This window comes from Cervus elaphus, chromosome 7 (genome assembly GCF_910594005.1).
Source record: "Cervus elaphus chromosome 7, mCerEla1.1, whole genome shotgun sequence".
NCBI lineage: Eukaryota > Metazoa > Chordata > Mammalia > Artiodactyla > Cervidae > Cervus > Cervus elaphus.
The window spans coordinates 37,354,377-37,381,721 of NC_057821.1; the positions used below are offsets into that span (position 1 = coordinate 37,354,377).

The following is a 27,345-nucleotide window of genomic DNA, read 5'->3' on the forward strand; positions in this document are numbered from 1 at the left end:
CTGCCTTCTCAGCCCTCCATTGTGGCCTTCTCTTTGAACGCTTTCACCTTTTTTGACCTTCTTAATCTTAGCACCAAATGTCCATTCAAATAAACCTATACTTTCCTTATTTTCAACTTCTTACACTTACCAAAGTAAGGAGCAGGGTAGGGTAGAGAGTCAGATTCAAAATTAATAGTACAGTTCTCTCTTCTGCTTACTAAATATCAGCCACAGATGTGTACTCACACACACACACACACACACACACACCTCCACTCCAAGAGGCTCGCTTAGAACTATGAAGCCTGGGATTACAATGTTCATGACAGTAGCAGAAATCAGAACTCATCTATTCCAAATTATTGGCTGGAAATAAGCAAACTGCTCCACAGGTGTGGTAAAGTTAAAGAAAAAGAAGGGATGAATTGGGTCAAAATGCTTCGTTGACAATTAAGTCCTTTCCATAATCTCTTAAACCACAATCGAAACCATCCTCCTTCTTACATGGAGAAACTGGGGTGCAGATGAACATAACAATTGAGTGCCTTAAAGTTAATCTTTAATCAATTCAACTCAAAATAATTACTCTTAAGGATTTTGTCCAAATAGGTCACCATGAGAGTGTTTTGGCAGATGTTTGGGTTTTAAACAATAAGAACAACAAAAAAAATGGGTGATGTTACCTGCTGTCACAATCAACTCTGTCATCCTAAGTATTATCCTCAGTGCTGCTGGATATATGGTTTTAGAATCAATGAGGTAAGGGCTATCCTAACAGCACAAATATATTCATTCATTCATTCATTCAAGAGACACCGAGTGAGCAGGCACTATTTCAGAAATTCAGGCCAAAGGCGTGAACAAAGCAGAACAGCTCAGCCCTCATGGATGGGACTCCTGTTGTATTAGCTAGAGACAAACACGTAAATATTTGCTATGTCTGATGGTAAGGTGTACCATCAAGAAAAGCAGAGTAAGCACAGTGGGTACTAGGTCTGACGGAAGGTGGGGGAAACTATTTTACAGAGGGCTCCTCAGGAAGCCTCGTGGATAAGGTGCTATTTCAGCAGCGAGCTGAATGGAGGAGCCGACAGACATGTCACACAGGCATTTAAGAGAAGCATGCTCCACGTGGAGGGACAAGCAAGCGGAAAGGCCCTCCGGACGGAGCAAACTGGGTGTGCTCACATCCAAGGAGCGGCGTGAGCTGGGGGCTGGCTCAGCGGGTTCGACGGGGAAGAGGTCGATGATAATAAGGTGGAGAGACCAGCGGAGTGTGCAAGGCACAAGGCTTTGGAGGTCACAACAGGGCCTTTGGCTTCCATTCTGAGTGTCATGGGAAACCCTAGACTTTTTTTCTTTTTAATTTGTGATGAGATATATATATAACATAAAAATTACCATTTGAATCATTTATAAGTGTACAGATCAGTGGCAACTATGATTGCCATGGTGTACAACCATCCCCACTGTCTCTAAAACTTTTTCATCACTCCAAACAGAAACCCTACAACCATTAAGAAACAACTCTTGTACCCACAACCTCTGACAACCTCTAATCTACTTTCTGGCTCTACAGAGAGAGGCTCTGCTTATTCTAGATCTTGTATATAAGTGGAATCATGTAATATTTGGCTTTTTGTGTGTCTGACGGGTCATTTAGCATAATGTTTTCAAGGTTCATCCTTGTGGTAGCATGTATCAGAACTTCATTTCTTTTTATGGCTGAACAAAATTCCATTGCATGTATATATATCAACATATCAAACACATTCTGTTTAATTCATTTATTTGTTGATGGACACTTGGATTGTTTTCAGCTTTTGATTATAGTGAATAACGCTGCTATGAACACTGGTATACAATACAATTGGCATACAAACAGAACAAGTATTTATTTGGATGCCTGCTTTTAATTCTGTTGGGTACATATGTTAGGTCATGGAATCCTAGATGGTTTTGAGCAAAAGAGAGATGATCTGACTTTTATAGAGGGTAAAAACAGGGAGACCAATTAGGCAGATTGTTTGTGTTTATTATCAGATTATACAGTACAGAGCATGGAAAACCACCTCCTACAAGAATATTTTTTTAAAAAAAGCCTGTAGCAAGTAACACTATCCTACACCCTGGATGCTTTTTGACAGTTCAGAGGAACTGACATCATCTGAAGAAGAGCAGAAAAGAAATAGCACTCGAAGTCAATGAAAAGGGGAAACTTAGAAACATGATCACAAAGTATTTATTTTAGGTATTTAACTATACTTTTTTTTTTCTTTTTATAAAAATTTTTAAATTTTTTTTCATTTATTTTTATTAGTTGGAGGCTAATTACTTGACAATATTGTAGTGGTTTTTGTCATACATTGACATGAATTAGCCATGGATTTACATGTATTCCCCATCCCGCTCCCCCCTCCCACCTCCCTCTCTACCCGATGCCTATGGGTCTTCCCAGTGCACCAGGTCCGAGCACTTGTCTCATGCATCCAACCTGGGCTGGTGATCTGTTTCACCCTAGTTAACTGTACTTTTAAAAACGCATTTGCAGTTATAATTATTACTGAAAAGGCCAATGACCACCTCCTCTTCTCATGGTATATATGTCATGGATGTGATATTAGCGTCTCAGTTAACCGGGCCCAAATCAATCTCCAGTGATCATCAGCATGCCACCAGTCTTGTACCACGTAGTCACAGATCCCTCCTCCGTGCCAGCACCACTGGGACCCCCCATGCATTATCTCATTTCATTGCCAGAATTACTCTATTGAATAGACTCTATCACCCTCAATTTATAGAAGAGGAAACACCTTGAGATGGTAAGTAACCAGTCAATGATCACACAGTTATAAGGGACAGAACCCAAATCCCAAATCTCTGTAGACAGATCACAAAGTTAATGTGCTTGAGGGATATACTAGTCTTTCAGTGTAAATATCTGCAAGAAAGAATCCCCAGGAGCCAGAGGCCTCCAGAAGGAAAATGCTGACCTTGATTAAGTAAATCTCCAGTGTGTTTTTTGGCTTTTATTTTTTTGTCCTTTGGACTTCTTTCTCAAGTGGTGGCAAATTTGAAAGTTACCAGATCTTACTTTTACAAGTTGACTTCCTACCAGATAAATGTTGACTTGACACATGGCTTGTACATTTATGTTTCTCAGTAATTTTATACAATGGCATCGCAGAGGTTGAGGGACAGGAGAGAATTTCTTTCTCTGAAGCCCTTTAAATATAAAACGTGGCAAATTATGCTACAAAACAAAAGGTATTCATGGTTCTATTATTTTAGGCACAACTCAAAGTTAGTACTCTGAAGACAACAGGAGAAACTGGCTGAAAATTTATGGTTAGAAGCATGCCTGGCTGTAAGGTACTCATCGTTACAGTTTCCATGAAAAGAATTTAAACTCGCAAGATTATTATCAATTTAAAAGAGGCTTTTGCAATCTGCTTATCAAGATGTCAAATGACTTCAAAGAGCAGGTTGGGTGGCTTGACTGCGATTTTTTTTAGCCTTTGAAGAATATACTAATGTCCTAAGTTGAAGGAACTGAAGATTATCAACCTATCACGCACTGTTAACCTCCTGCCTCTGGTCAAGGAACCCTCCCTCCTACCATGCGTATCAGGGAGAGTCAAGTTCATTCAACAAATGTGTACAGAGCACCAGCTCTGAGTCAGGCTCCGTGCTATGACCCAAAGCTGGCGGTGAACGGAGCAGACAGGGCGGCCCTGCCCCTGTGAGCTTGGCTCACACAGGCAACCTTCACCATGACACTCGTGCTGAAAAACCTTCCAACGTGCATGGCAGAAACTTCCAGTACTCCTTCATATCTTATTCATGCAGAAGTGTGTATCTCCTAAACTCTAGGCCACGTGAATACTTCTGGCCAATGGACATAAACAGAAATACCCTACGCCCCTCCTGTGCTGAGGCAGTGAAGAGCTGGCTCTCCAGGCAGTTGATCCGGGTCCCTGAGTGCCTGTGTAGAGCAGACAAACCCTGATTCGAGATCATCCAATAAATGGTACTAGATGTGTTGCAGTGAAGAGTAGGAAATAAACCTTTTCTGTGTTAAGCCTGAGATTTCAGGGTTAATGTGTTACGGTAGCACAGCCTAACTTACATAGACTAATACGTGTGCTTTACTGCATTGGGTTGGCCAGAAAGTTCATTCAGGTTTTCCTGTAACATCTTATGAAAAACCCAAATGAGCTGTTTAGTCAACCCAGTGTAATATGCTGTTGTTATTGTTGTTTGGTCCTAAGTCATGTCTGACTCTTTTTTTGATCAGGCTCTTCTATCCATCAGATTTCCCAGGCAAAAATACTGGAGTGGGTTGCCATTTCCTTCTCCGCAGGATCTTCCCAACCCAAGGATCAAATCTGCATCTCCTGCATTGGCAGGTGGATTCTTTACCACTGAGCCCCCTGGTAAACCCAATATAATCTGCTACTTCACTTCAAAGCCCAGAGGCCCACTCTTTACAATGAACATTATTATACACTTGCGCCCAACTGCCCACGTCTACTTACAGATGCCCAAAGAAAGACAAATTCATTCCTGCTCATTCTGTCACTGACTTATGTTCCTTTGGCATTGAGAAGAATCTTCTCCTTCACTTGCCTGATTAAGTCCTTCTTACCTTCCAGTCCAGTTCTAATCCCATCAGACCCATGACACCCTCTGTGGTGAGAACTGTGTGAATACCCTCATCACACTGGTGTTCTCCACACTGTAAATTCCACCTCACTGATACAGATTCCGGGAAACACATTCCATCTTCCCATGCTCCTCTGTCCTTCTGGTGCAAATCTGAGGCCCTGGTTCTACACTCAGATGCAACAGGTCTGAGACCTGGATTGTGAAGCAAGCTTCGTGGGGCAGTAGACAGGAGCTTGGGGCTTCTGTCTTGCTGGGGCAAGAGGGGCAGAGGCAACATCTCTTACCAGCAGCTTCTATGTGGTTTGGGTCTTATTTCTGGAAAACTTAGCAAGGACTCTGCTCTGCAGCCCTTCTAATTATTCTGTGAACTGTTCAGTATCCCTTTTTAGACCCCTTTCTGTTTAACTGTTTTCTGCCGTCTTTAGAGAACCCTGATCCATATGTTCACTGATCCCTCAACTCTACAAAGGTCTCCCATCTTCCACTTTCTATGATCTGCCATCATCTCATTTGTCACCTTATATTTACAGGTTTTGTTCAAAAAGCACCTGCCTGCCTTTCCCAACTACACTTCCATCTCCTTGAGGGCAAGGATCACACCTTAGACTTCTGACCCCAAGCAGTGACTGGGATAGTGCTGGACTTACTTTACAGACTGATCGGAGGACCACTTAATTTATCATCCAAACGAGGACCCCTCAGAGAATGAAAAAAGGGCACTGTTATTAATTACACCAGGACTGTGGGTCTATGGGGTCGCACAGAGTCGGACGCGACTGCAGTGACTTAGCGGCAGCGGGTGTAAACCAGGACCGTCCCAGACAAACCGAGACGTGATCATACTCGGCACTGCTCACTGATGCCTGAGTAAAAAGCTCAAGACTTTTGAAAGGAAAGGAACATAGTCCAAACGAGAGCACCAAAGAGCAGCCCTGCACACCTTAGATCTGGTGAGCACCACCTATGAAACGGGCATCACCAGAGCAGTGACGGCACATTGGGGAGCTAGTGCACACCCACAGGACCCTCTCTCTCACTCCAATCCCCCAACAAGGGTCACAACAGAACACAGCGTTACCAGAAGAACATCCAGACTAAAATCTCCTCAGAAGCTAAGACCATATTTATTACTTCTATCTCCAATATGCAGTCCAGTGCTGGGATAACACGTTCAATAAGTGCTGAGACATATCCTAGGGCCAGGCATTACCTGTGGGTTGAACGTGTGAGTCATTCAGGCTCGGGAGCCTGCCCCCCGCCTTTGCCTCGAGCCCACTGCCCCTTGCACTTGCTTCCCCACATGTGGGCAGAGGATGCAGAGGACCCAGTCCCACCCTAGGATCCCTCTTCGTGAGTATGCACAGCCGTGTCAAGAACACTGTGAGTGTTCTTGCTGCTCCGATCCAGGCTGGAATAATAAGTAGAGGTAACACAGGTAAGAAGCCTCAACCCTCAGCACACAGTAGAGGCTCAGTAAATGGCAGCTATTATTATCATCACTGAGGTAGAGTCAGTTCCTTGATGCATGCAGTTCCCCTCACCATGCCCCGGCCACAAGCCTCGGGAGGGGGAATATGATCATGAGTGATTGCACAGTTAGTGATACAAGTGAAATGAAAGCTAATTGTTTAGCTTCTGCTTGCTCTGACCATACTGTGGATGGTACTCAAACTGGAGAGTGGAAGGCACTGCTAACATACTAAAGGCCTTTTGAACTGACATAGTCATATGAGTTAGGCTGTAATCCCCAAAAAAATTCAGCTCAAGAGCACAGAATAAAAGCTATATATCCAGACTGTGAAACCCAAATACGCCCTAACAGATCTACAAATGAAACTAAGTAGAAGCCACAAGAAAGGAAGAAATGGAATATTCAATGTGCTACAGTTTTCACTGTGACACCGACTTAACATGTGGGCAATGAAGAATTCAATTTTATATGAAGTTAAAAAGGAAAGGAAAAAAAAAAAAAGCTAGGGAAAACTGCTTTGGGATTAGAGCCAGCATCTTGGGGGATGGAAGGAAAAATAGGAAGGAACACGCCCTCATTTGCTTCTAACACGGTTAGCTGATCTGTTTGAAATTAGATCTACTTTCAACTGTTTTAACTTAATTATTAAGCCATTTCTTAACCTCATGAATGCAGTTTTCATGCACTTTCAAATCTGGCCCTGAACTAATAGACCCTTTTACTTCAGTGGTATTGGAAATGAATGTTAGATGGAGAGGAAAGCATTTTAACGATGCTTTTCTAAGGGTCAAAGCTCTGAAAATATAGTATAGTTTGTACATAAAACTCAGTACACCTGAGTATCCTGCTGGCCCTTTGTCTGGTAATGAGGCAAACCACGCCACCCTTTAAAACTCCCGCTTCCTCTCTGCGGGCAGTCGGCTGTGTTGGTGCTGGGCTATCTGACCGCTCAAGTGAATACATTACTAGGATCAAAGTCCCGGCAGATGAGAAACAGGCGACAGCCGGGGACCCTGGGGCAGCCTTGCCTTCCCTTGTGAGAAACAGGGCTGGTCCTGGTCTCCATTCTAGAATATTCTTCTTTAAAAGGCGGTGTAAGGAATAAGAGAAAGAAACGCCTGGCAGTAAGAACAGTCAGTGTTGTAAGATTGTTATGAGTCTCTCTCTGGGAATCTGTCATTCTCTCTGTGTGGAGGAACCCTTAAATCGATCTGGTTTCATCTGCCATTCTGTACGAGATCAATGGCTGATGAGCACAATGTTTGCGATGATACAAGACTGTGCAATTTTTAACTTCATTGCCTAAAGTAAAATGATGCCCTAGCATGTGCTGCAAATTATAATGATAATTATTATTAATTATCAGTGACCAACATTTACTGTGACAGGAGCTGACATTTATTGATTGCTGAATCATTTCTCTGGAAATCCTATGAAGTGGGGACTATTATTATTCCCCAGTTCTAGAGGCAAGAACTAAGTGGGAAAGAGGTTGAATAAGTGGCCCAAGCTGTGTTTCTTATGGTAAAACAGGGATTCAAATGCAGATGATCAGAATACAGAATCCATATTCTTATTTGCTATACTGTGCTGGGTGGCGGAGACCAATGGAAGCAATGTACCACTTAGAACAGTAAAGACATTAAAATAAAAGCCATTAAATCACTGATTTTTTAAGGAATACTTACTGCATCCCTTTATCGAATACTAACATACATATTATGCAGCGGGTATGTTGTCCACATTATCTAATTTAATCTTCTGCAAATCACTTATCTCCATTTTACAGATGGAGAGACTTGACTGAAGAAGGTGTGCTGTACACCATTGTGGGAATTGTGATCTGAATCCACACCTGACAGACTCCAAGTCTCAAGCTCTTTTCAGAAGTTACCCTGCCTCTTCTTTCTTTAAAGTGATTCTTTACAAATATAAAGAAACCTAAAAAGAGGAAAACTGCCTACTTCTAAGTTTAGAATTAGGAGAGAATTTTATTTTTTTCTCTCTTTTTCAAGGCACAAAATAGCTCTGACTTCTTGACTGTGGATCTAAGCAATGGGAGGATTCAAGTGGTGTGTGATAACAGGGGCCACAGAAGGAGGATGAACATCAGCAGTGAATCTGGCTCGTCTTAACAAGAAGCAGCAATGCTCACATCACCTGGTATTCCTAAGGCAGACTCACAGCTCAAACACCTCATAGAACAAGGGGAAGACGGCTAACACTGTACATTTTCTCATCCTTTTTTCCCTCTTTTTGTACCTAGTGTAAGCTCGCTCTGGTATATAAAAAGTCTGGTATTACTACATTAAAATAGTAAAACCGCTTTTACAAATATCAAACACTCCTCCCCCACTTCAGCACCATTTTCCTGGAAAAGTGGGTCTCAAACTTCAGTGTACATCTGTATTATCTAGACAGCCTCTGAAAAAAAAACAGAGGACTAGGTCCCTCTCCCAGAGTTTCTGGTTCAGTTTTGGGTTGTGGCCCATGAATTTGCATTATAACAAGTTCCCATATACCGCTGATGCTGCAAATCTGGGGACCACACTTGAGAATCATTATCATAGTCGTGTCCAACTTAGTCATGTCCAACTCTTTGTGACCCCATGATCTGTAGCCTACCAGGCTTTCCCGTCCATGGGATTTTCCAGGCAAGACTACGGAGTAGGTTGCCGTTTCCTTCTCCAACTATCATAGAACATCTATGAAAATGTACATTTCCTCTGCTTTCTCCCATCTCTTCTTCATCCTAAGAACAAAGCTGCCTGACAGTGTCCAGAGAAAAATGCACGATCTGTCCTTTATGTTTTTACCCCTTTGAGCCCTATAGTGCTTTCCGTAGGATAACTATTACATAGTTTTTTTTTGTTTGTTTTCCTGAAATTAATTATCCTTAAAGAATACTTATTCAAAAATGTTCCCTATTTGGTTAGAGGTAGCATTTTTGGCTCCCATCTTCTCTAAAAATAATCAGAGAAATTTGTCTCTCTATCCTAGTCTCCTCTTCTTCTTGTATTCCTCTAACCAAACTGAAAAGAGGAATAGCAATAACGATTAAAAAATGTTACTATATGCTGTTTTTATTAGAATATAATTTCTTAGAGGACAGTTACCTTTTGACTCTACAGACGCTTTCCTTTTCCACCATGCTATGGGTATTTATATAACTATCATTGTTTGAAAATAAGTAGGCCTTATTTCTATTAATATTTACAGAATTCAAAGTCCTGCCAAAGGGTAGGCATTCAATCTGTTTTTGTCAGATGAAATATTTCAAACACAGAGTCTTAGAGACAACAGAGGTCCAGAGAACCTAAGTGATGTACAGAAGGTCACAGAGTCTATTACTGCAGAGGCCAGAATCCCATGATCCAGATCTCGTAACTCCCACCTGGCCTGTGCATTCCCCCAGTCTGTTGTACCTCTCCCAGTTTTATCAGAAGTCAGTGGTGCCTAAAGTGAAACAAAATAAGGCCAAAGTAGCGTAGGACTAAAGACTTAAAGAATAATCATAATATTCTCAATTAAGGAAACACATTTACTATGGGAAACACTTTTTTTTTTTTTAACAGTATTTTGCTTTAGATGTTTTGGCTTTTCTAGATTTCTTTATAATGTGACGAGGAGGAAGCATTTACTGTAGAAAAACTCAGGAAGAGCCAAGAAAATTTAAGAAGATAGAAATTCTGATGGGATTAGTTTCTTTGGCACTGAATAGATTACCCTATCAGAGAAATTCACTCTGCGCTCAACCCCCCCCCCCCACCCCCAGATTATGTGCACTGCATAATCACAGCTAACTAATTAACAACCAAAGGTCATCTTCAGAGTCTGCTGTTTCTAAAGCAGCTAGATTTAGCAGAAAGGGGAGATAACCACTTAGTAACTACTTACTATGTCCCAAGCCTAGTTTTAGGTGGTTTACATACACTATTGAATGCATTCCTTTCAACAACCCCATGAAAGAAATGATTATCCCCATTTAACAGACTAAACCAAAGCTCAGAGGGGTAAATTGACAAGTCGAGATGCAAACTCAGGTCTATCTGACCCCAGGGTCACATTTCATCCACAGAGTGAAGCTCATTTTTTCACTGAAGAGTTCCAGCACCTTTATCAGAGCTCAAAATGTCTGAGGCAGGATTATAACCTCTATTGCCTTCCTCTAAATCCTATAAAAATGGAAGCTGTTCTTCTGTTTAATCTATTTTGGTTCATATCATCAGCAAAAACATTTGTAACACCAGGACAAATGCTTTTTTGAAGAAGGCTTTTTGAACCCCGAGTTTGGCATATCTTTAAAAGCAGACAAATAATGAAGCGGAAAGCTCTGTTCATTAATTTACATGAAGTCACAAATGGTGATAAAGGGCTTGCCGGATGTTCCCCTTAATGTAAATGCACAAATCAATATTCTGAACCCTTTGGCCTCATGCCTGAGATCAACCTATATTTCCTAGAGGGGCAGAAGGGCCAGCAGTCAAATGACCTTTATCCTCATCTCACATAGGACTTTAGGGTCAACCCAGCCCAGAGGAGGGCTGGTCGGGGAGCTGATGACACCATTTCCCAGGCTGGAGGGAGGCAGAGGAGAATAGAAAAGGCTGGCCCATGGCATTTAAATGGGGCTGCCCTCTTAGAAAGTAACATTCCAGTGAAGGAACCAATGAAAGGGTGCTGTTTTTCCTCATTTGTATATAATTATAATGTGATGTTTTAAAATACCAGCAATTTTGATAGGCATACATGAAGGAATTAAATCAGGCAGGTTTCTTTGAAATAACACTCTGGCCACTGCTGCTATTTGCCATAAAATCCTTTTCACTGTGGCAATTTAAAATCAACCTTGTAAAACAGACCATGAGGAAAAAGAGTTTTTTTTTTTTTTAAAGTCACTTGCTTGAAAAATTTCTGAAGTATTACCTAACATATCAAAAGCAATATAATTTAAATGCTGGATTTCATTGCTCCTTCCTGGTCATCCATCCAAACCCCCAGTATGATGTATGATTTTTTTCTAAACAACAGAAAGCATTAATTTCTATGCTTATCAAGTTGGAGAGTTCACTCCTGGTCAAGTAGGCTGACACAATTGGCAGGGTTTCGACAAAAGCTGGCCGACATCACTCGGTATCAGTTAGAGGGCTGCACCCACAGAGTCTTCACGTCCATCACTTGGTATCAGTCAGAGGGCTGCACCCACAGAGTCCTCAGTCAGAGGGCTGCACCCACAGAGTCCTCAGTCAGAGGCCTGCACCCACAGAGTCCTCAGTCAGAGGGCTGAACCCACAGAGTCCTCAGTCAGAGGGCTGCATCCCCAGAGTCTTCACGTCCTTGTCAAGCTTGTGAGAAGTGTCACTCACTTTCGGGTTTCAGAGACTGTCATCACAATAGGTAAGAATGTAGATAATACGACCTTCTTTGTCACTATTCCTAACATTTAATTAGCATGCCTTTGCCATCTCTTTGGGGTGGGGTGGGTGGGGGGCAGATAATACATCTACTAAAACAAAACTGGAGTTATACAGCCAGATAAATATCACTCATCATTTTTCTGAATGTTAAGTCATTGCTCTACTTTTTATTTTTTTTGGAGCACTTAACAATTGTGTTGAAGAAAGGACATCAAATGATGCTTAGAAACGTGATACACATTTTCATTTCACACTCCATCAGCTTTTACAGCTGTAGCTCAATGAAATGTAAGAGAGAGCCTGGCAAACAGCCATATTTACCAAGGTATAAAATAGGGGTCAGGTTACTTTTCTATACAAAGAAAAAAAAATGTTTAATTTTCACTCCACATGACTAAAGCAGATACTCAGCTAACACCCTAGAGAAAGGCACCATGACCACATACACTGACACGGTTTAATGCCTGTTTAACTGCAGGTAGGTGTTTTTTTTTTACTATATTATAATCATCTTCGCAAAGCATGAAAATGATCCTTTCCTTACCCGCTTCCACTCAGGATCTACTGACACAGAAACACACTGGATCAGATCATCTTTGGTGTTAAATCTTTCACCTGGAAATAATGGCTTCTGCCCTCTGCCTCTAGCCTAGAAGCAGAAAGAGCTTCCTCCCTCCGCAGGCAGAGAAGCAAAGCTATAGGCATCAGCAAAAAATGCATCTTTCTAATTCGGATTTCAATCTGTCAGAAAGGATTAAAGCCTCATGCATATATAAAATGGGAACTGTACAAGATAACAGAAACATGGTTGGAAATCGCAGAGATTCCACAGCTGCCTTTTTACTAGCTGGGCAGAGAGGAAGGCCACTTTTACCCACCTCTGTTAAACCCGAGACTTCTCCTCTTGCTAATGGTTTGCTGATGGATGGCGTGTATACTTTGGCGTCCGAAACTGGCTGCCCCTTCATAAAATGTTTTCCTGATTCATAAATGTCCACTTCGACCATTTTCCCCATGAATGTGGGGTTCTTTGGCACTAAAACCTGAAAAAAAAATGACAGAAGAGTTAGTTTTTAAAAATAAAATTTTATTTTAGAACAGTTTGAGATTTACAGAATTACTGTTAACATAGCACAGACAGCTCACACACCCCAGGCGCAATTTCCCTCTCATTAACATCTGACGTTGGTATGATACATTTGTCACGATTAATAAGCCAATAATGATGCATTGTTGTTGTTCAGTCACTAAGTTGTGTCTGACTCTTTGTGAACCCATGGATTGCAGCACGCCAGGCTTCCCCGACCTTCACGATCTCCCACAGCTTGCTCAAATGCATGTCCATTGAGTCAGTGATGCCATCCAACTATCTCATCCTCTGTCATCCCCTTCTCCTCCCGCTCTCAATCTTTCCCAGCATCAGGGTCTTTTCCTATGAGTCGGCTCTTGAGGTGGACAAAGTATTGATGTATTACTATTAACTAAACTCTATACTTTATGCAAATTTCCTCACTTGTCCCTTAATGTCCTTTTTCTCTTCGGAGATCCCATCTTAAGTGGGCTCTATCTTCCAGATGCTCAAAAATCTGGGTATCTAGCAGACAAGGAGGGCATTTCTGGGAGGGGTGGGCTGCAGACAGTGCTCACTCCTCAAAGGATGGCTGTGGTTCTAAGGCACGTGGAAGGCATGCTCGGAACCCCTCAGGCATCTGCCAGTTACTTTTGAACAGCCTTTGATATCCTGCTCTTGGCTGATCTCAGGCAATGAAGAAAACTGGGACAACACCGATGAAGCCCTCATACGTTTGGAACCTTCCAAGTTCACTGTCAGAGTCATGATTTAAGCAGCCACTTTTAAATTGAGGTCTCCACGTTTGGTTGCATGTGTGTGTGTGTGTGTGTGTGTGTGTGTGTGTGTGTATGTACATGCCTGCTGTCTTGGGGGGAGAAGAACATTTCACAGCCCCCTTTGCCAAAGTTCAAACCTTGGTGTTTGGAGCTAAATGACTTCTTTAACTGATGGTTTCCATCATTTCTTTCACTCTGTTATAAAATGCATGTTATTTGCTAGTTCTGCGTCCACACAGAACCAGCTCCTCTGAAGGGTACTTTGGCTGGCTCACAGGAACCTGTCAGATGGTCTCTTTCCACTAGAGACTGCAGATCAAGGTACTTGTTTACCTCCAGCAAATGTTTTCCCTCCTCTGGGACTTACGGGTAGCCCGTATGTATTCTGTTCTCCCTGACACTTCTATTTCAGAATTGGAGCTACCTGCCAATCTTTTCAAGTCAGAATCTAAAATAAACAGACTAATTCTGATCCAGCAGTCTACTCTGATATCTAGATACAATCTTCACTTCTGGAGGTCATCTTTTGTAGAAAAATAATTCCTATGAAATCTTTGATAGGCTTGGTTGTAGAGACCAAAAAAAAAAAAAAGTCAGATGAGAGCCAGAAATTCCACATCCAGTTTCTCCGAGAGGCTAAATTGGATCTTGGTCTTTCTGAGTTTGATTTTTTATGACCACTGAGTACACTGCTTCATCAAAGTATAGGAAAAAGGTCACCTGGGTGGTGGATTACTCATGGCAAGCTAATGAACTAAGAGAGCCTTAGTGTCAGGATATGAAAGCCCTTTTAAATCAGTTTTTATAAAACAAGAAAATCTCTAGAGTAAACTGTCCCTGGGAGATCTGGTACTATTCTGGGGGAAAATAACTCTCCTTGATCTGCTGCCTTGATCTGAATGAAGGGCTCAGTGTTTTTTTCCCCCTCCGGTTTTAATAATTGGAAAAAGCTCCACTGCTTTAAATTGGAGGAAACAGCTAATGAGGCATGCCATCGCCTTTAAAATGAAGGGGAAAAAAAGTTCCCTGCTGAGGCAAAAACCCAGATGGCAAGAGAAAGAAGAGGAAAGAGGCTACCAAAATATAATCCAGCTCCTCCAGAGAGCTGAGCAGAAGGCTGACCTGAAGAGGAAGAGGGTTCTCTGGAGTCAGTTACTGAGATGGAAAACGGGGAAGGCTCAGCTCAAACATGGAGGGCTGGGATCAGTCCTCAACTGGCTGGCTCAGAAGGTAAAGAATCTGTCTGCAATGCAGGAGACCTGGGTTCAGTCCCTGGGTCGGGAAGATCCTCTGGAGAAGAAATGGCAACCCAGTCCAGTATTCTTGCCTGAAGAATTCCACGGGCAGAGGAGCCTGGTGGGCTACAGTTCATGGGGTCGCAAAGAGTCAGATGCAACTTAGCAACTAAACCACCACCACCACCTCAAGTGTAGTCTCTACTGGGGCCTGAACAGGGCATGTTCAGCCTGGGCCTTGTAAAGCTCTCCCCTGTTCCCTGAGAACCCAGTGCCCGGTGTGAGATGAGTCCACATGGAACACCCATGCTGGAACCCCCTCCCACTCCTGCTTCCCTGCTTCTAACACAGGCGGTGGGCCTCACTTGCTCATCCCTTACTGGGGTGGCCCATACTGGCCTGAAGAGGCTTCCCAAGCCACGATCCTCAGGAAAAAAGTCCACTTCTCATTTGATGAGAGAAGAACAAAAAAGTAGGAAAACCCACCTGATATTAAGAAAATATAATCCAGGGATGACCCACAGAATCCCTCTCCCCTAGGAGTGTCTCTAACCCGGAGGGGCCTATGGCACTTCTGCCTTGCCAGGGCTAATGGCCCCTGAAGGAGGCATTGTTTGCTTTAGTCACTTCTGAATTGCTTTACCCCCTGGGGAAGTGCAATCCCAAACACTGAACTAGAAGTCTGGCTGCTGGCGCGGCAAAGCACGTTGCCTTAGACGGGCAGGGACTGAGGAGTCCCTTCAGGTGGGCCTAGAAGAAAACTCTCAAAGTGAAGCTAGCTTGATCCTCACTCTGGTCTCCAAAGTTGTTCACACAATGTGAGCTGAGTCCAAGGAACACACTCTTTTCCTTTTGCCCTCAGCACTTTTCATTATGATGGAAGTTAAAAAAAAAAAAAGGCAATACAAAAAAATAAAACCCTGAAACTAAAAAAGCCAACCAATAGACAACCAACCAAAAGCCTGTGTGAGCGCTGAGACAGGGAGAGGAAGTCCCCGCCCTTCCAGGCTGATGTCGCCGGTGCAGACATCCTTCCTGTCCCCTGGACAGAACTTTTCCCTCCATGGTGCCAGGCTGTGGGAGGCTGCGGTGGTCAGACCTGCCTGTTAAACTCCCCAACACCAGAGGCTGCTCCCATCAAAGACGAATCAGGACTAAAACACACTTACTCCTTTGGATAGAATGTTTTGTAGATTAAGCCACAAAGATAAGCCCCATGTTAGCTTGGCTGGCTTGATGCTATAAAATAGCCTTCCTGCCACAAAATGCTATCAACACGAATCTCTGCTACTTTAAGTCTCTTTTGCTTAAAGTGATTTACTTTCAGAACTCCTTCTCATTTTGGAGAAATCCTGAGAGCGTGGGAGTGTCTCTTACCTGCTCGTAGAATCGATTGTGCGCAACATAAAACTTGGAATCAAAAGATTCTTCGGTGACTAACACTTGTTGTCTCTGACCAATCTGCGGAAAGAGGGGAGGAAAAAAATAGGAGCCATCAGGCAAATGTCTGAGAAGCCAAAACAAACGCCAACCCAAAGAGTTATGGACCAGTAAGTCACGTCTTTTAAAATTGTTTCTGAAGATTTCTTTTTTTAAATGTTGGCCATTTTTAAAGTCTTTGTTGCACTTATTACAATATTGCTTCTATTTTATGTGTTGGTTTTCTGGCTGTGAGGGATGGGGGATCTCAGCTTCTCGACCAGGGATGAAACCCACACCCTGTGCACTGCAAGATGAAGTCCTAACCATTGGACCACTGGGGAAGTCCCAAGTCGTGTCTTCTTGAATTTAAAGCAGATCCAGATTGCTAGCTACTTAACAGCCAATACAAGAATCACTGATTCAAATTTCCAGAAAGGCATTATTACTTATGTAGTAATATGAAATTTGGGTAGAAAAAATTTTATTGTCTTAGAAAACTATGAAGCAAAACTTGGTCTTATGTCTTCCTTCAACAGAAGTTAGATAATTAAGGCTTCTGAGACATACAAAAATCTTCTAAATATCACTTTGTTTCTTGAAACAAAGTTGCAAAACAAGCCAGAACAAGCTGCCTCTAATCCAAATTCATGAAAATATTTTGGCAATATGAAAGACTGGTAATAAACACTAATTTGAGTTATGGGGGATGTAACACTATAGAAAACGCCTCAAAAACTAGTCATTAAGTCTTTGCACCTAAACACTTCATACACTGCATGCAATTCTGAAATTATTGATTAATTCAGTTATTTGCTTAATATATACATTTTCTCTCTCATGGGCAACTGTCTCTTTTTTTGCTGCAGCTGTGACTGCATATTCATTTTATTTTTTTAACAGGCTATTCTCTACAGGATCTGTATTTAAGATTTAAGTATGCATTTTTAATAACCAAGGAGTTAAATTAGCCAAAACGTTGGTTAAAGCAATGGGACCATTCTAAATTATTCTACCATTTCCAAGTTTATTCCACTGTGAAATGCAACATTTAAAGTATCAGTTATTTATTTTTTCTTTAAACAAGGTTGTCAAAATGGCTGATATAGCAAACCAGCTATATTAGATGATTATGCCTAGAATCATTTTTGCCACTGCTCCTTGATAAATACTACCCTCCATGTTAAAGTACACTGGCAAGATTTTTTGGGACAAAATCCCTTTTCTCATATGTAGGGACTTGTCACCATGTTCAGGCAGTTACCACTTAGGAAACATAAACACAGCTGCACTAAATAGACCACCTAACAATTAAAAAGAAAAAACTGAACACACCAAACTCCTCTCTCCATTATACAGTGTCAATACACTATAATTTGCTCTTTTTTTTTTAAACTCTATCATTCAAATGTAGCCACTTAGTAAGGTCTCCAAGACGACCCATCACAGACTGATGTAGCTCACTCCTTGAAAACCACTGAAAGTTCCCACAACATTAACCTCTTTTAAAAATCAAGTTACAACAAAAGGAAGTTCTCCTAACTTCTACTTTGAGCTTTAATGGCCCTGTTTATTAAAAAACAAAACAAAAAAACAAAAACCCAAAAACTGATGAATACTGGGTTTCACTGAAGTATATTCTTCTGGAAGGAAACTTAGGATGTTTGCACACATTTCACAGTGTGAGTTGCTTATGACTTAGGATAAGTATCTGTCAATGGTTCTTAAGGAAATCTGCAATCACACTTCATCTAACGTTAAGTTTTCAGGAAATTAACAACAGTACGAGACTGCAAAGCCACCAAAAACGAATGCTGAGGCTCTCCTCTTGTTAGAATCAATGTGGATGGTTGCAGTTATCATTTTGGGGGTTATTCCATTTTATCTGGAAGACTAACCATGACAGTAATACATACACATAGAGTTAGAAAAACTTGCTGTGTTTATACAGAACAGGGCAGGGCATTTGACCAACCATTAGAGAACAATTTGTATGGAGTATTTAACTATTTGCCAATGGGATTCAGGAAAATTGCGATGGGAAGTCATTTATAGTGGCAAACACCTCTCCAGGGACCCTTTTGGTCCCTTCAGCCATTGATTTTGTCTCATTGGCTCTTTAAGTTCCCCAAAAGCTACTGAGCAAAGATGAGCATGAGCAACCTAGGACTTTGACCAAAAATTGATGCCATCTATCCCCACCCCCTGAGACTGCCCTCCCTGCCACAAAAATAAATAATAAATGCTCTAATGCAGTACTTTTTAATGAGTGAACTGAACATCAAATATGACTTTTAAGAGAATCAATGATTTCAAATAACCTTAAAAACAACAAAGTTAAGGAAGTGTGTAGAGGTCCCTAGGACTACCATCACCCAGCTCTCTAATATACTAAAGGCAGAGGGATCCCCCAGGAGACGGATCAGCCTGGCTCACAGAAGGACAGGTGCACACGGAATCTTCTCTGAGATTCTGCAGCATCTACTCTCTGCTGACGTTCTGAGATTCTGTGAGGAGGAGGCCTCTTCCCTGGATTCTCACCCCCGCTGACAGAACCTCCCCTAGCAACTGCAATCTCTGACAGGAATGCAAGGCTACCTCACTGGCTTTGAGACAAGCCCCTCGAAGAGGAAGTTAACAGAATGACTGCTTGTGTGATTTAAAAAACGAACAAACACCTGAGTTTATAGAATATATGTACAAGTGTATATATATATATATATATATATATATATATATACATACAAGCATATACACGCCCATAGAGAGAGGAAGAGAATACTAAGGAGGTTGAAAATACTTTCAATACCCTCTGTGACTGGTAGCACAATATGGCTACTCAGCAGGAACGATTAAGATGCAAGTGGAACTGTAAACCCACAGAAGGATCCAGAGGGTGACTCCCAGATAACTGGAACTTTCAAGGACTGGATGGAAGGGGAAAGTGATGGAGGGAGAAGGAAGGGTCAGAAGCAGGAATGCACAGTTCCAGCAGAACCCTGGGGAGAGGACAAAGTGTTATTCAAAGACATCAAATGCCACATATTCAAACTGGAGAGTGGTGCCAGAGGACATGGGTCTGAGTAGATTATTTTTAAGATAAAAGAAATTTGGCTACATTTTGGGCCTTTGATTTCCTCACAGGATAAAAAAAAACGAGAGTTTGGTAGAAGTGACATGGAGGTGAGAGGCGAGCAGACCAAAGAGGAAGTGGATTCTGATTTTTAGAGGAGCTTTTGGTTCCAAAATTCTAAGTCGTCATTCATAGTAGATTTGATCTGCTGACAAGGTTTCAGATGAAGGAAATTTGTACTCTGAATCCAGGCTGTCCCTTTTCTCCCAGTCAATGCATGCTTAGAGCCGTCTGCAAACTAGAGTCACTTTCTTGCTGCCCTGAAAGGAACAACTTGATTTTAATACCCACCAGAGAAACATTGACCAAGTCTCTCATAAAGCTATCCAGTGACCTGTACCTGAAGAATCCTGTTAAAATCTTCCCAACAAAGTCCTTTTTAAAAATAATTTCTTTGCCTTTTGATTTGCTTTACCGGTACATAATCTATAGCTGATTTAATAAAATACTTCTTTAATTTCTAAAACATTTTAGATTTTAAGAAGTTGGGCTGGGAATACAGTCTCTTGCACTTCTCAGTTTCCATTTATAAAGTCTGACCTTCAGGACACGCGTCAGAACTTTTCAAAGTGGCTGTCAGACCTGGCACCTGCTGTAAGCAGCCAGACGTACTCTGTAATTTATTCATCAGATGTCAGTGAAGACAGTGGCTTTTCCTAGGACATACACAACTTCCTACAGTCCATGTGAACCTGACTTCAAAATTACATTTTATGAGAAATGAACTGCAGAAATGTTGCAGGGAGGAAGCCAATTCTGACTCCACGTTGGAAACTTTCCTTGACTTGCATTTTGTTGCTTTTATTATTATAATCAATACTCCATGGCTTATTATTATTGATACTCCATGGCGTGCCTGGAGGACCCTGCCCCTCTGTTTGACTGTAAACTAAAGTGCCTTTGTTCAGCTCTTGGAGAGACAGTTTCTTCCTGCCCACCTGTGAATAGATTAACACACCCCTTCCAAGGGGTGTGGCCATTCCCTTGGAGATGTTTGGCAAGATGGAAGACCCTGTCACTTGACTTCCCCAGTGCCTCTCCCTCTCTGTTCTGCCTTTTGACTTTAGTTCCTCATTGTTTCTTTCTCTCTGAGCTATTAAAGAATCTGGCATCCAGACCCCAATAAGATGGTTATTTTGAGGTGCTAGCCTGCCATCTTCTCTGTCTTCCAGCTCCTCGATTGAAGTCTCTTCCTTGCCTCAACACCTCAACACATCTCTGGGATCCACTGGAGCCTGTTGTAACAGAAACAGTCCTATGAAACCACCCCTCCATTTCACAGATGGGGTCACTGAACGTACAGAACAAGCCCACAGGATCCTGCATGACTGCTGATCTCACAGAGCTGATGGGAACCACGGTTCCTCCTATGAAGGGGGGAGGTGTAGGTGGGGGTAGAACTTTCCAGGCTTTGTTGGAAAGATGTGAAAAAAAAAAAAAAAAAAAAAAAAGCGCTTCTGCTTTTTTTCCCCCCCAAATACAAAGGCAGAAAATAAAGAATGCATTCCCTTGAATAGACAAAGAAGCTCAGAACCTGAAAGGGGCTTAGCAAACTCTGATTTCATGGAGAGGAGACTGAGGTTCAGCCAAATGCACTGATCGGTTCAGTGGCCGAGAGAAGTCTCAGAAGCATCCTTGCTACTAGATGTCTCCTATGGAATTCCTAGCTGCAGAAAACGTACAACATCATGGCTCTGATTCTGGAGTGTGCAGCTTTCCTTGAGCAGGGGAACATCTGTCCAACAAAAAGCAGCAAAGCAGTGGCTTTTTTTTTTTAATTCAATTTGGGGGCAGATTTTTCAGTCCGTTATATAATCAGCTGGCTGTGTTATTTGTGTCACATCTATGCTTCAAATTTCCCGAGTGCCTGAAGTGGTGAGAAACATCAGTTCTAACCATATGGGCAGATAACACACAGAAAACACACTCTTGCATGAAAAAAGCAGAGGTTTCCAACGGAACTGGGTTGCTGAATGAATGCTCATTCAAGTACATTCTCTTTCTCCACGGGTCCTAAAACAAACAACATTCTGCACGGCTATTTCAGGATGGAAAGAGAGATGTAAAAGAACTGCTTCAAGACAGGCAGATAATACTGAAATTTAACAAAGGCATTAAGAGTACTTGGGTTTTTACCTTTAACCCAGTAAGAATTGTGACTTGTATAAGCATTCCTTGAACTAGAAGAAGCAGAGTTTCTTTTAAGCCCATAATGTGGCTTTAAAATAGAAACTTTATGTAAATTTTACTTTTCTCAACTTTTTTTTTTTTCCTTCTCACTTTTGTTTTACTTAAACAGAAAACCTTACGTGTGGCTTTGGAAAATAATTGCAATTCACTTTCTAATCTTAAAGGGTCAGGTTACAGAGATTTCAATAATTCAATATAACTGCTCAGAGTACCCAAAAACATTCATAAAGGACAGATGTATATTAGACTTCTGTAAGAGAAATATTTATTTCTTGAAAAGAGTTATAAGAAGGTAGAGGAATTATTTTGCTTCCTCTGAAAAGTTTCTAGCAATTAATTTTTCTGTCCAGTTGCCTTAGGTGGAGAAATGGAGATTAAAACACATGTATCAAAAGCTCTCGTAATTATTTACTGCACATTTCTAATAAACTTGAATTTTATCTCTGCTTATCCTATATAATATTTTGACATGCTACTTTTGTAGCTAAGTTTTTTTTTTTTTTTTAATTGTAGATAATAAAATACAATTTTTCTACCTGACTGGTTTCTGAATGCATGACTCTGGGAAATGTCAAATGTCTTTCTTTAGCTCCAGTCAAATTAGTTTTTTTTTTTCCCCCTAAGCTGCCTGGAACATGTTAAACACAAGGCTGTGACCTTAAACTCTGAAATAATATTTCTAGTGTCTGCAAAAGCCTGCCCTCACATACACCTTTAGACTAATTACTGCAGTGTAATGTTGCCAGTGAACCACTGTAATTACACTTGGAGGAAAGTATGGTCTTGTTCTTTCCTAGCTAATGAAAATGATAACCTTTCCATTTTGATTCATCATTCACAACAGGCAGAGCATGCGATGCTGGGTCTCCAGGGCATACAGTAATTTTCCTGACTGTTTATGCACACTTCTGTTTTCTGGCCCTGCAGAAGCTGGAGTTAAAGAAGCAGGCATACTTAAGCTAAAAACAGTCAACAGTAATAATAGCAATAACATTAAAATTTAATATCATCCTTATCCACGATGCCATTCTATAAGAAAACAGGGCCGTGACATGGGAATGTGTGTCAACACGATGATAGCACAGAAGACAAGTAATGAGCCTCTAAGTCCAGTGTATTGAAAATGCCTGCCATCAGTTTGCTGGTCTGCTTAAGGATTCCCGAGAGACGATGGAGGACAGTTCACTGTGAAAGGGGCTGGACTTGTATCCGACTCTTAAACAATGATGGGAAATACATTCTATTAGATTTCTTTTTAATACTATCCTCTGTGTGAAAAAAACACATATTCGCTAGCTATTCTTACTATTAGAATTAAGTGTGTTCAAAGGGAAAGAACGCTCCTTTAATGCAGAATATCCATACCTCTAAAGTGTTTATATATCTAGTAATTGCCGTGAGTATCTTAGTGTCTCTATTATTCCTTCTTCACATTTCAGAAATAACCTAAACACACACAAAAAACAATCTGGCTTGCTCAAAGTCCTTCCTCCCAAAGCAGTGATGAAAGTTACAAAGACCAGACCCAAGGTGGTTCTGCTGAATCGAATCAGACAATGAAATTTCTTCTAATAACGGCCCTTGTGTTTTTGTCTTCAGTTGCTGGCTGATTTTCTTCTAGCTATGTGCCCATCCCAGTAAGAGAAAGGCAACCAAAGGGGTCTCTTCCCAGGTGGAGGCAATTTCATTCCTAACAAAGGTTTTTTTTTCTACTGTTGGTTGATCAGTTCAGTTCAGTTCAATCGCTCAGTTGTGTCCGACTCTTTGCGACCCCATGGACTGCAGCACGCCAGGCTTCCCTGTCCATCACCAACTCCCGGAGCTTACTCAAACTCATGTCCATCATGTTGGTGATGCCATCCAACCATCTTATCCTCTGTTGTCCCCTTCTTCTCCTGCCTTCAATCTTTCCCAGCATCAGGATCTTTTCCAATGAGTCGGTTCTTTGTATCATGTTGCCAAAATATTGGAGTTAGCCAACAATAATCAGTATAGTAACAGTGCTTTATTGATATAGTAATTCTCAACAGCAAATAGTTACATGACAAAGGTTGACCTGATTCCTTGGCTGCATTAGAAATCTGTACCTCAGCGCTGATTGAACTTCCAATTTGAAAACCAATCAAGTTTTAATTATCTGCCTGGAGATTTTTGGTAATCTAGAACGTTCTGAGGTATTATCTGCAATGCTTTTATAGAATGTTTTTTAATTGTGATAAGAACATACAACATGAGATCTATTCTCTTAACAAGTCCAAATAAATTGCCTTTCCTTATCACATATTTGGCACAAGTACATTACACGTATTTTTCCCAAACTAGGCAAGCTCTACAATGCCCATGTGGTATAGGAAAGAGCTCAACATTTAAAAACTATCAAAAGTGCTAAAACCAGATGTCGCCAGTAAAATCGATTCATGAGATCTTATTAATGGGATGACCAAGCGGGGGCCAACGTAGGATATGTATGTGGAACCCTTTTTTATTAAGATTTCAGTTCCAAGATTGAACACATTATCTCCATTTGCTTCTGCCTTCCCAATCTTTTCCCATTGGTCCCTATCAATCATTGCTCAGCATGTCTGGGCCACTGTTCTTTGATGAGCTTTTCACATAAGTGCAAAGGTGACCATACTTACATCTTAGAACTGTTGAACAGATTACCTCCTTGGAAAGCATCTTTAGAATTTTTTGCTTCATTGGTAACACAATAAATAATTCAGATTACAAAAAGAAAGGAAGGTAGGCAGCTGAGTTTTAGAGAGAGATTTAATGTTAACATATAACTCATCAAGTTTATCTGTAACTTTATTTTTTTTTTTTGGTGATTTTTTTTTTTTTTCCAGTGGGTTTGTCATACATTGATATGAATCAGCCATGGATTTACATGTATTCCCAATCCCGATCCCCCCTCCCACCTCCCTCTCCACCCGATTCCTCTGGGTCTTCCCAGTGCACCAGGCCCGAGCACTTGTCTCATGCATCCCACCTGGGCTGGTGATCTGTTTCACCATAGATAGTATACATGCTATTCTTTTGAAATATCCCACCCTCACATTCTCCCACAAAGTTCAAAAGTCTGTTCTGTATTTCTGTGTCTCTTTTTCTGTTTTGCATATAGGGTTATCGTTATCACCTTTCTAAATTCCATATATATGTGTTAGTATGCTGTAATGTTCTTTATCTTTCTGGCTTACTTCACTCTGTATAATGGGCTCCAGCTTCATCCATCTCATTAGGACTGGTTCAAATGAATTCTTTTTAATGGCTGAGTAATATTCCATGGTGTATATGTACCACAGCTTCCTTATCCATTCATCTGCTGATGGGCATCTAGGTTGCTCCCATGTCCTGGCTATTATAAACAGTGCTGCTATGAACATTGGGGTGCACGTGTCTCTTTCAGATCTGGTTTCCTCAGTGTGTATGCCCAGAAGTGGGATTGCTGGGTCATATGGCAGTTCTATTTCCAGTTTTTTAAGAAATCTCCACACTGTTTTCCATAGCGGCTGTACTAGTAAGTTTATCTGTAACTTTAAAATTGGATTTTATCCTGACAGGTGCTTTTAGGCGTGTGGTAAATTAAAGAAATAATCTAAAACTGCACTACCCGGTAGAGTGGCCACTAGCCACAGGTGACTGCGGAGCACCTGAATGTGGCAAACCTTCAATGAGATATGCGGGAAAACATACACCAGGACAAAAAACAGCAGTCTCAAAAATTTAACGTAATTAAAAGAGTGTGCAAACTAACTTATTAATTTTACATTGATTACAGGTTGAAGTCGTTAAAACTGATAAACAGAAACCTCAATTAAATTAGTCAAGAGGCCGGGAGGGGAAGCTCTGTGCTTTACGAGGATTGTACCACCCAAGAATAAAGAAGATTTCCTCTACTTTCCTGGCAAGAGCTCAGCCAATGTGAGACTGAAACAACGCAGCCAAAAAAAAAGTTACAATAGTGCTCTGAACTCTCAATTCCTCCAGGGAACTCTTCGCTTCCTATAGCCCTCCTGACTTCTTTTCGCCTTCTTTAAAACTGGAGCCCCTTATACAGAGTGAAGTAAGCCAGAAAGATAAAGAACATTACAGCATACTAACACATATATATGGAATTTAGAAAGATGGTAACGATAACCCTATATGCAAAACAGAAAAAGAGACACAGAAATACAGAACAGACTTTTGAACTCTGTGGGAGAAGGTGAGGGTGGGATGTTTTGAAAGAACAGCATGTATATTATCTATGGTGAAACAGATCACCAGCCCAGGTGGGATGCATGAGACAAGTGCTCCGGCCTGGTGCACTGGGAAGACCCAGAGGAATCGGGTGGAGAGGGAGGTGGGAGGGGATCGGGATGGGGAATACGTGTAAATCTATGGCTGATTCATATCAATGTATGACAAAACCCACTGAAATGTTGTGAAGTAATTAGCCTCCAACTAATTAAAAAATAAATAAATAAAAAATAAATAAATAAATAAAACAGTTCTCTTCTCCTTGCTTTGTGGAGACTTGCATGTGGCTCCATGGTTGTGGCTTCCCAGGTGGCGCAGAGGTAAAGAATCTTCCTGCCAATACAGGAGACCTAGGTTTGATCCCCTGGGTCAGCAAGATCCCCTGGAACAGGAAATGTCAACTCACTCCAGTATTCTTGCCGGGAAATCGCATGGGCAGAGGAGCCTGGAGGGCTACAGTCACAAAGAGTTGGACACAACTGAGTGACTAAGTACCCACACATGCACCACGGTTGTAGGCACCAAACTTGCAATTCTTTGTTGATCTGTAATAAATCTATTTTTTTGGAGAAACAAATGGCAATCTTATCTGTTGTATGGCAATGAAATAATGATTTCTGATATGCTGAGTTAAATAAAATATATTAAAATTTATTTCACCTAGTTTTAATTTTTTTAGTGTAACTACTAGAGAATTTAAAATAACATCTGTGATTCACATCCATTGGATAGTGCTGTTCTAAAACATTACTATGTGATTTTTAAAAATTTAGCAGAAATTCCCCCTTTCACTATTTAGAACCAGATTAATTTTTTTCCCGTGATTTTTAAAAATTTAGCAGAAATTCCCCTTTCACTATTTAGAATCAGATTAATTTTTTCCCCTTTAACTCACCCCAAACACCCTTATTTGCACTAATTATGTAAATACAATGCTTTAATTTTAAAAAAGAACACCTAAATATCTATAAATTTTAGTTAAACGCAGGGATTTCAAACTACTAAATTTCTCTTTTTGACCTTTAAATTAATCTTGTTTCCTTTTTTTCCTGGTCAACCCTAGCCTTTCCAAAAGCTTAAGGCATGATCAATTTGCTGGTTGTTTTCCAGGTAATCAGGGCAACCAAAGAAAGGCCATCTAAAATTTCCAATCTGTCATTTCCCATTCTGTGTGGCTGCAAGAGCAACCATATAAAAAACAATGATGTTTGGCAGAAATAGACCATTCTCAAATTCATTTTTTAAAAAGCCCAAATGAACATCCAAAATCCCTACCGCCTTTGGTAAGATCAATCTTTTGTTAGCAACCCTATTACCAAAGAACTCAGCATAGATGGGAGCAATAAATAACACGTGCGGCGCACCCACCATCTTTCAATCATATGCCAGTCAGGATGGAGGCAGAGGAAGCAGAAAGGATTAAGCAGAAATCAAAGACAGCCAAGCTCTAATGGTGTCTAATTAACATAACAAAAGACACGGCTACAATCTTTCAGCAGTGGGCAATACATCTCATTAAAGAAGCCTGAATAACAATTATTCTCTCCTGCTCCCTCCCAGCCCCACCCCCTTCGTGCTTCTTGGCTTAGCTCAGGGAGACCCTGAGAGCTGGGCTTGAGAGCTTCTGCCTTCTTGGCCAGGCATTATGGCTGCAGGCAAAGAGGCCACTTGTATTGCTTGTGCACCTGCATCTCAGTGCTTTATTCTGCTTTCCTCTTCTGCTGTGGAAATATAGCTTCTCCA

The 27,345-nt window shown here is 41.2% G+C and overlaps 1 protein-coding gene across 5 annotated transcripts in view; it reads right to left on the bottom strand.

The window, feature by feature from the left end:
* The window catches only part of CDKAL1 (CDK5 regulatory subunit associated protein 1 like 1), a 580,103-nt gene that overhangs the window by 8,971 nt on the left and 543,787 nt on the right, over positions 1 to 27,345 (bottom strand). For all 5 annotated transcript variants that reach the window (XM_043908414.1, XM_043908415.1, XM_043908413.1 and 2 more), the window contains 2 exons: positions 15,999 to 16,082; positions 12,417 to 12,581 (listed from right to left, as the gene is read on the bottom strand). In XM_043908414.1, coding sequence (XP_043764349.1) covers positions 12,417 to 12,581; positions 15,999 to 16,082 — 249 coding nt within the window. The remainder of the gene's footprint in view (positions 1 to 12,416; positions 12,582 to 15,998; positions 16,083 to 27,345) is intronic.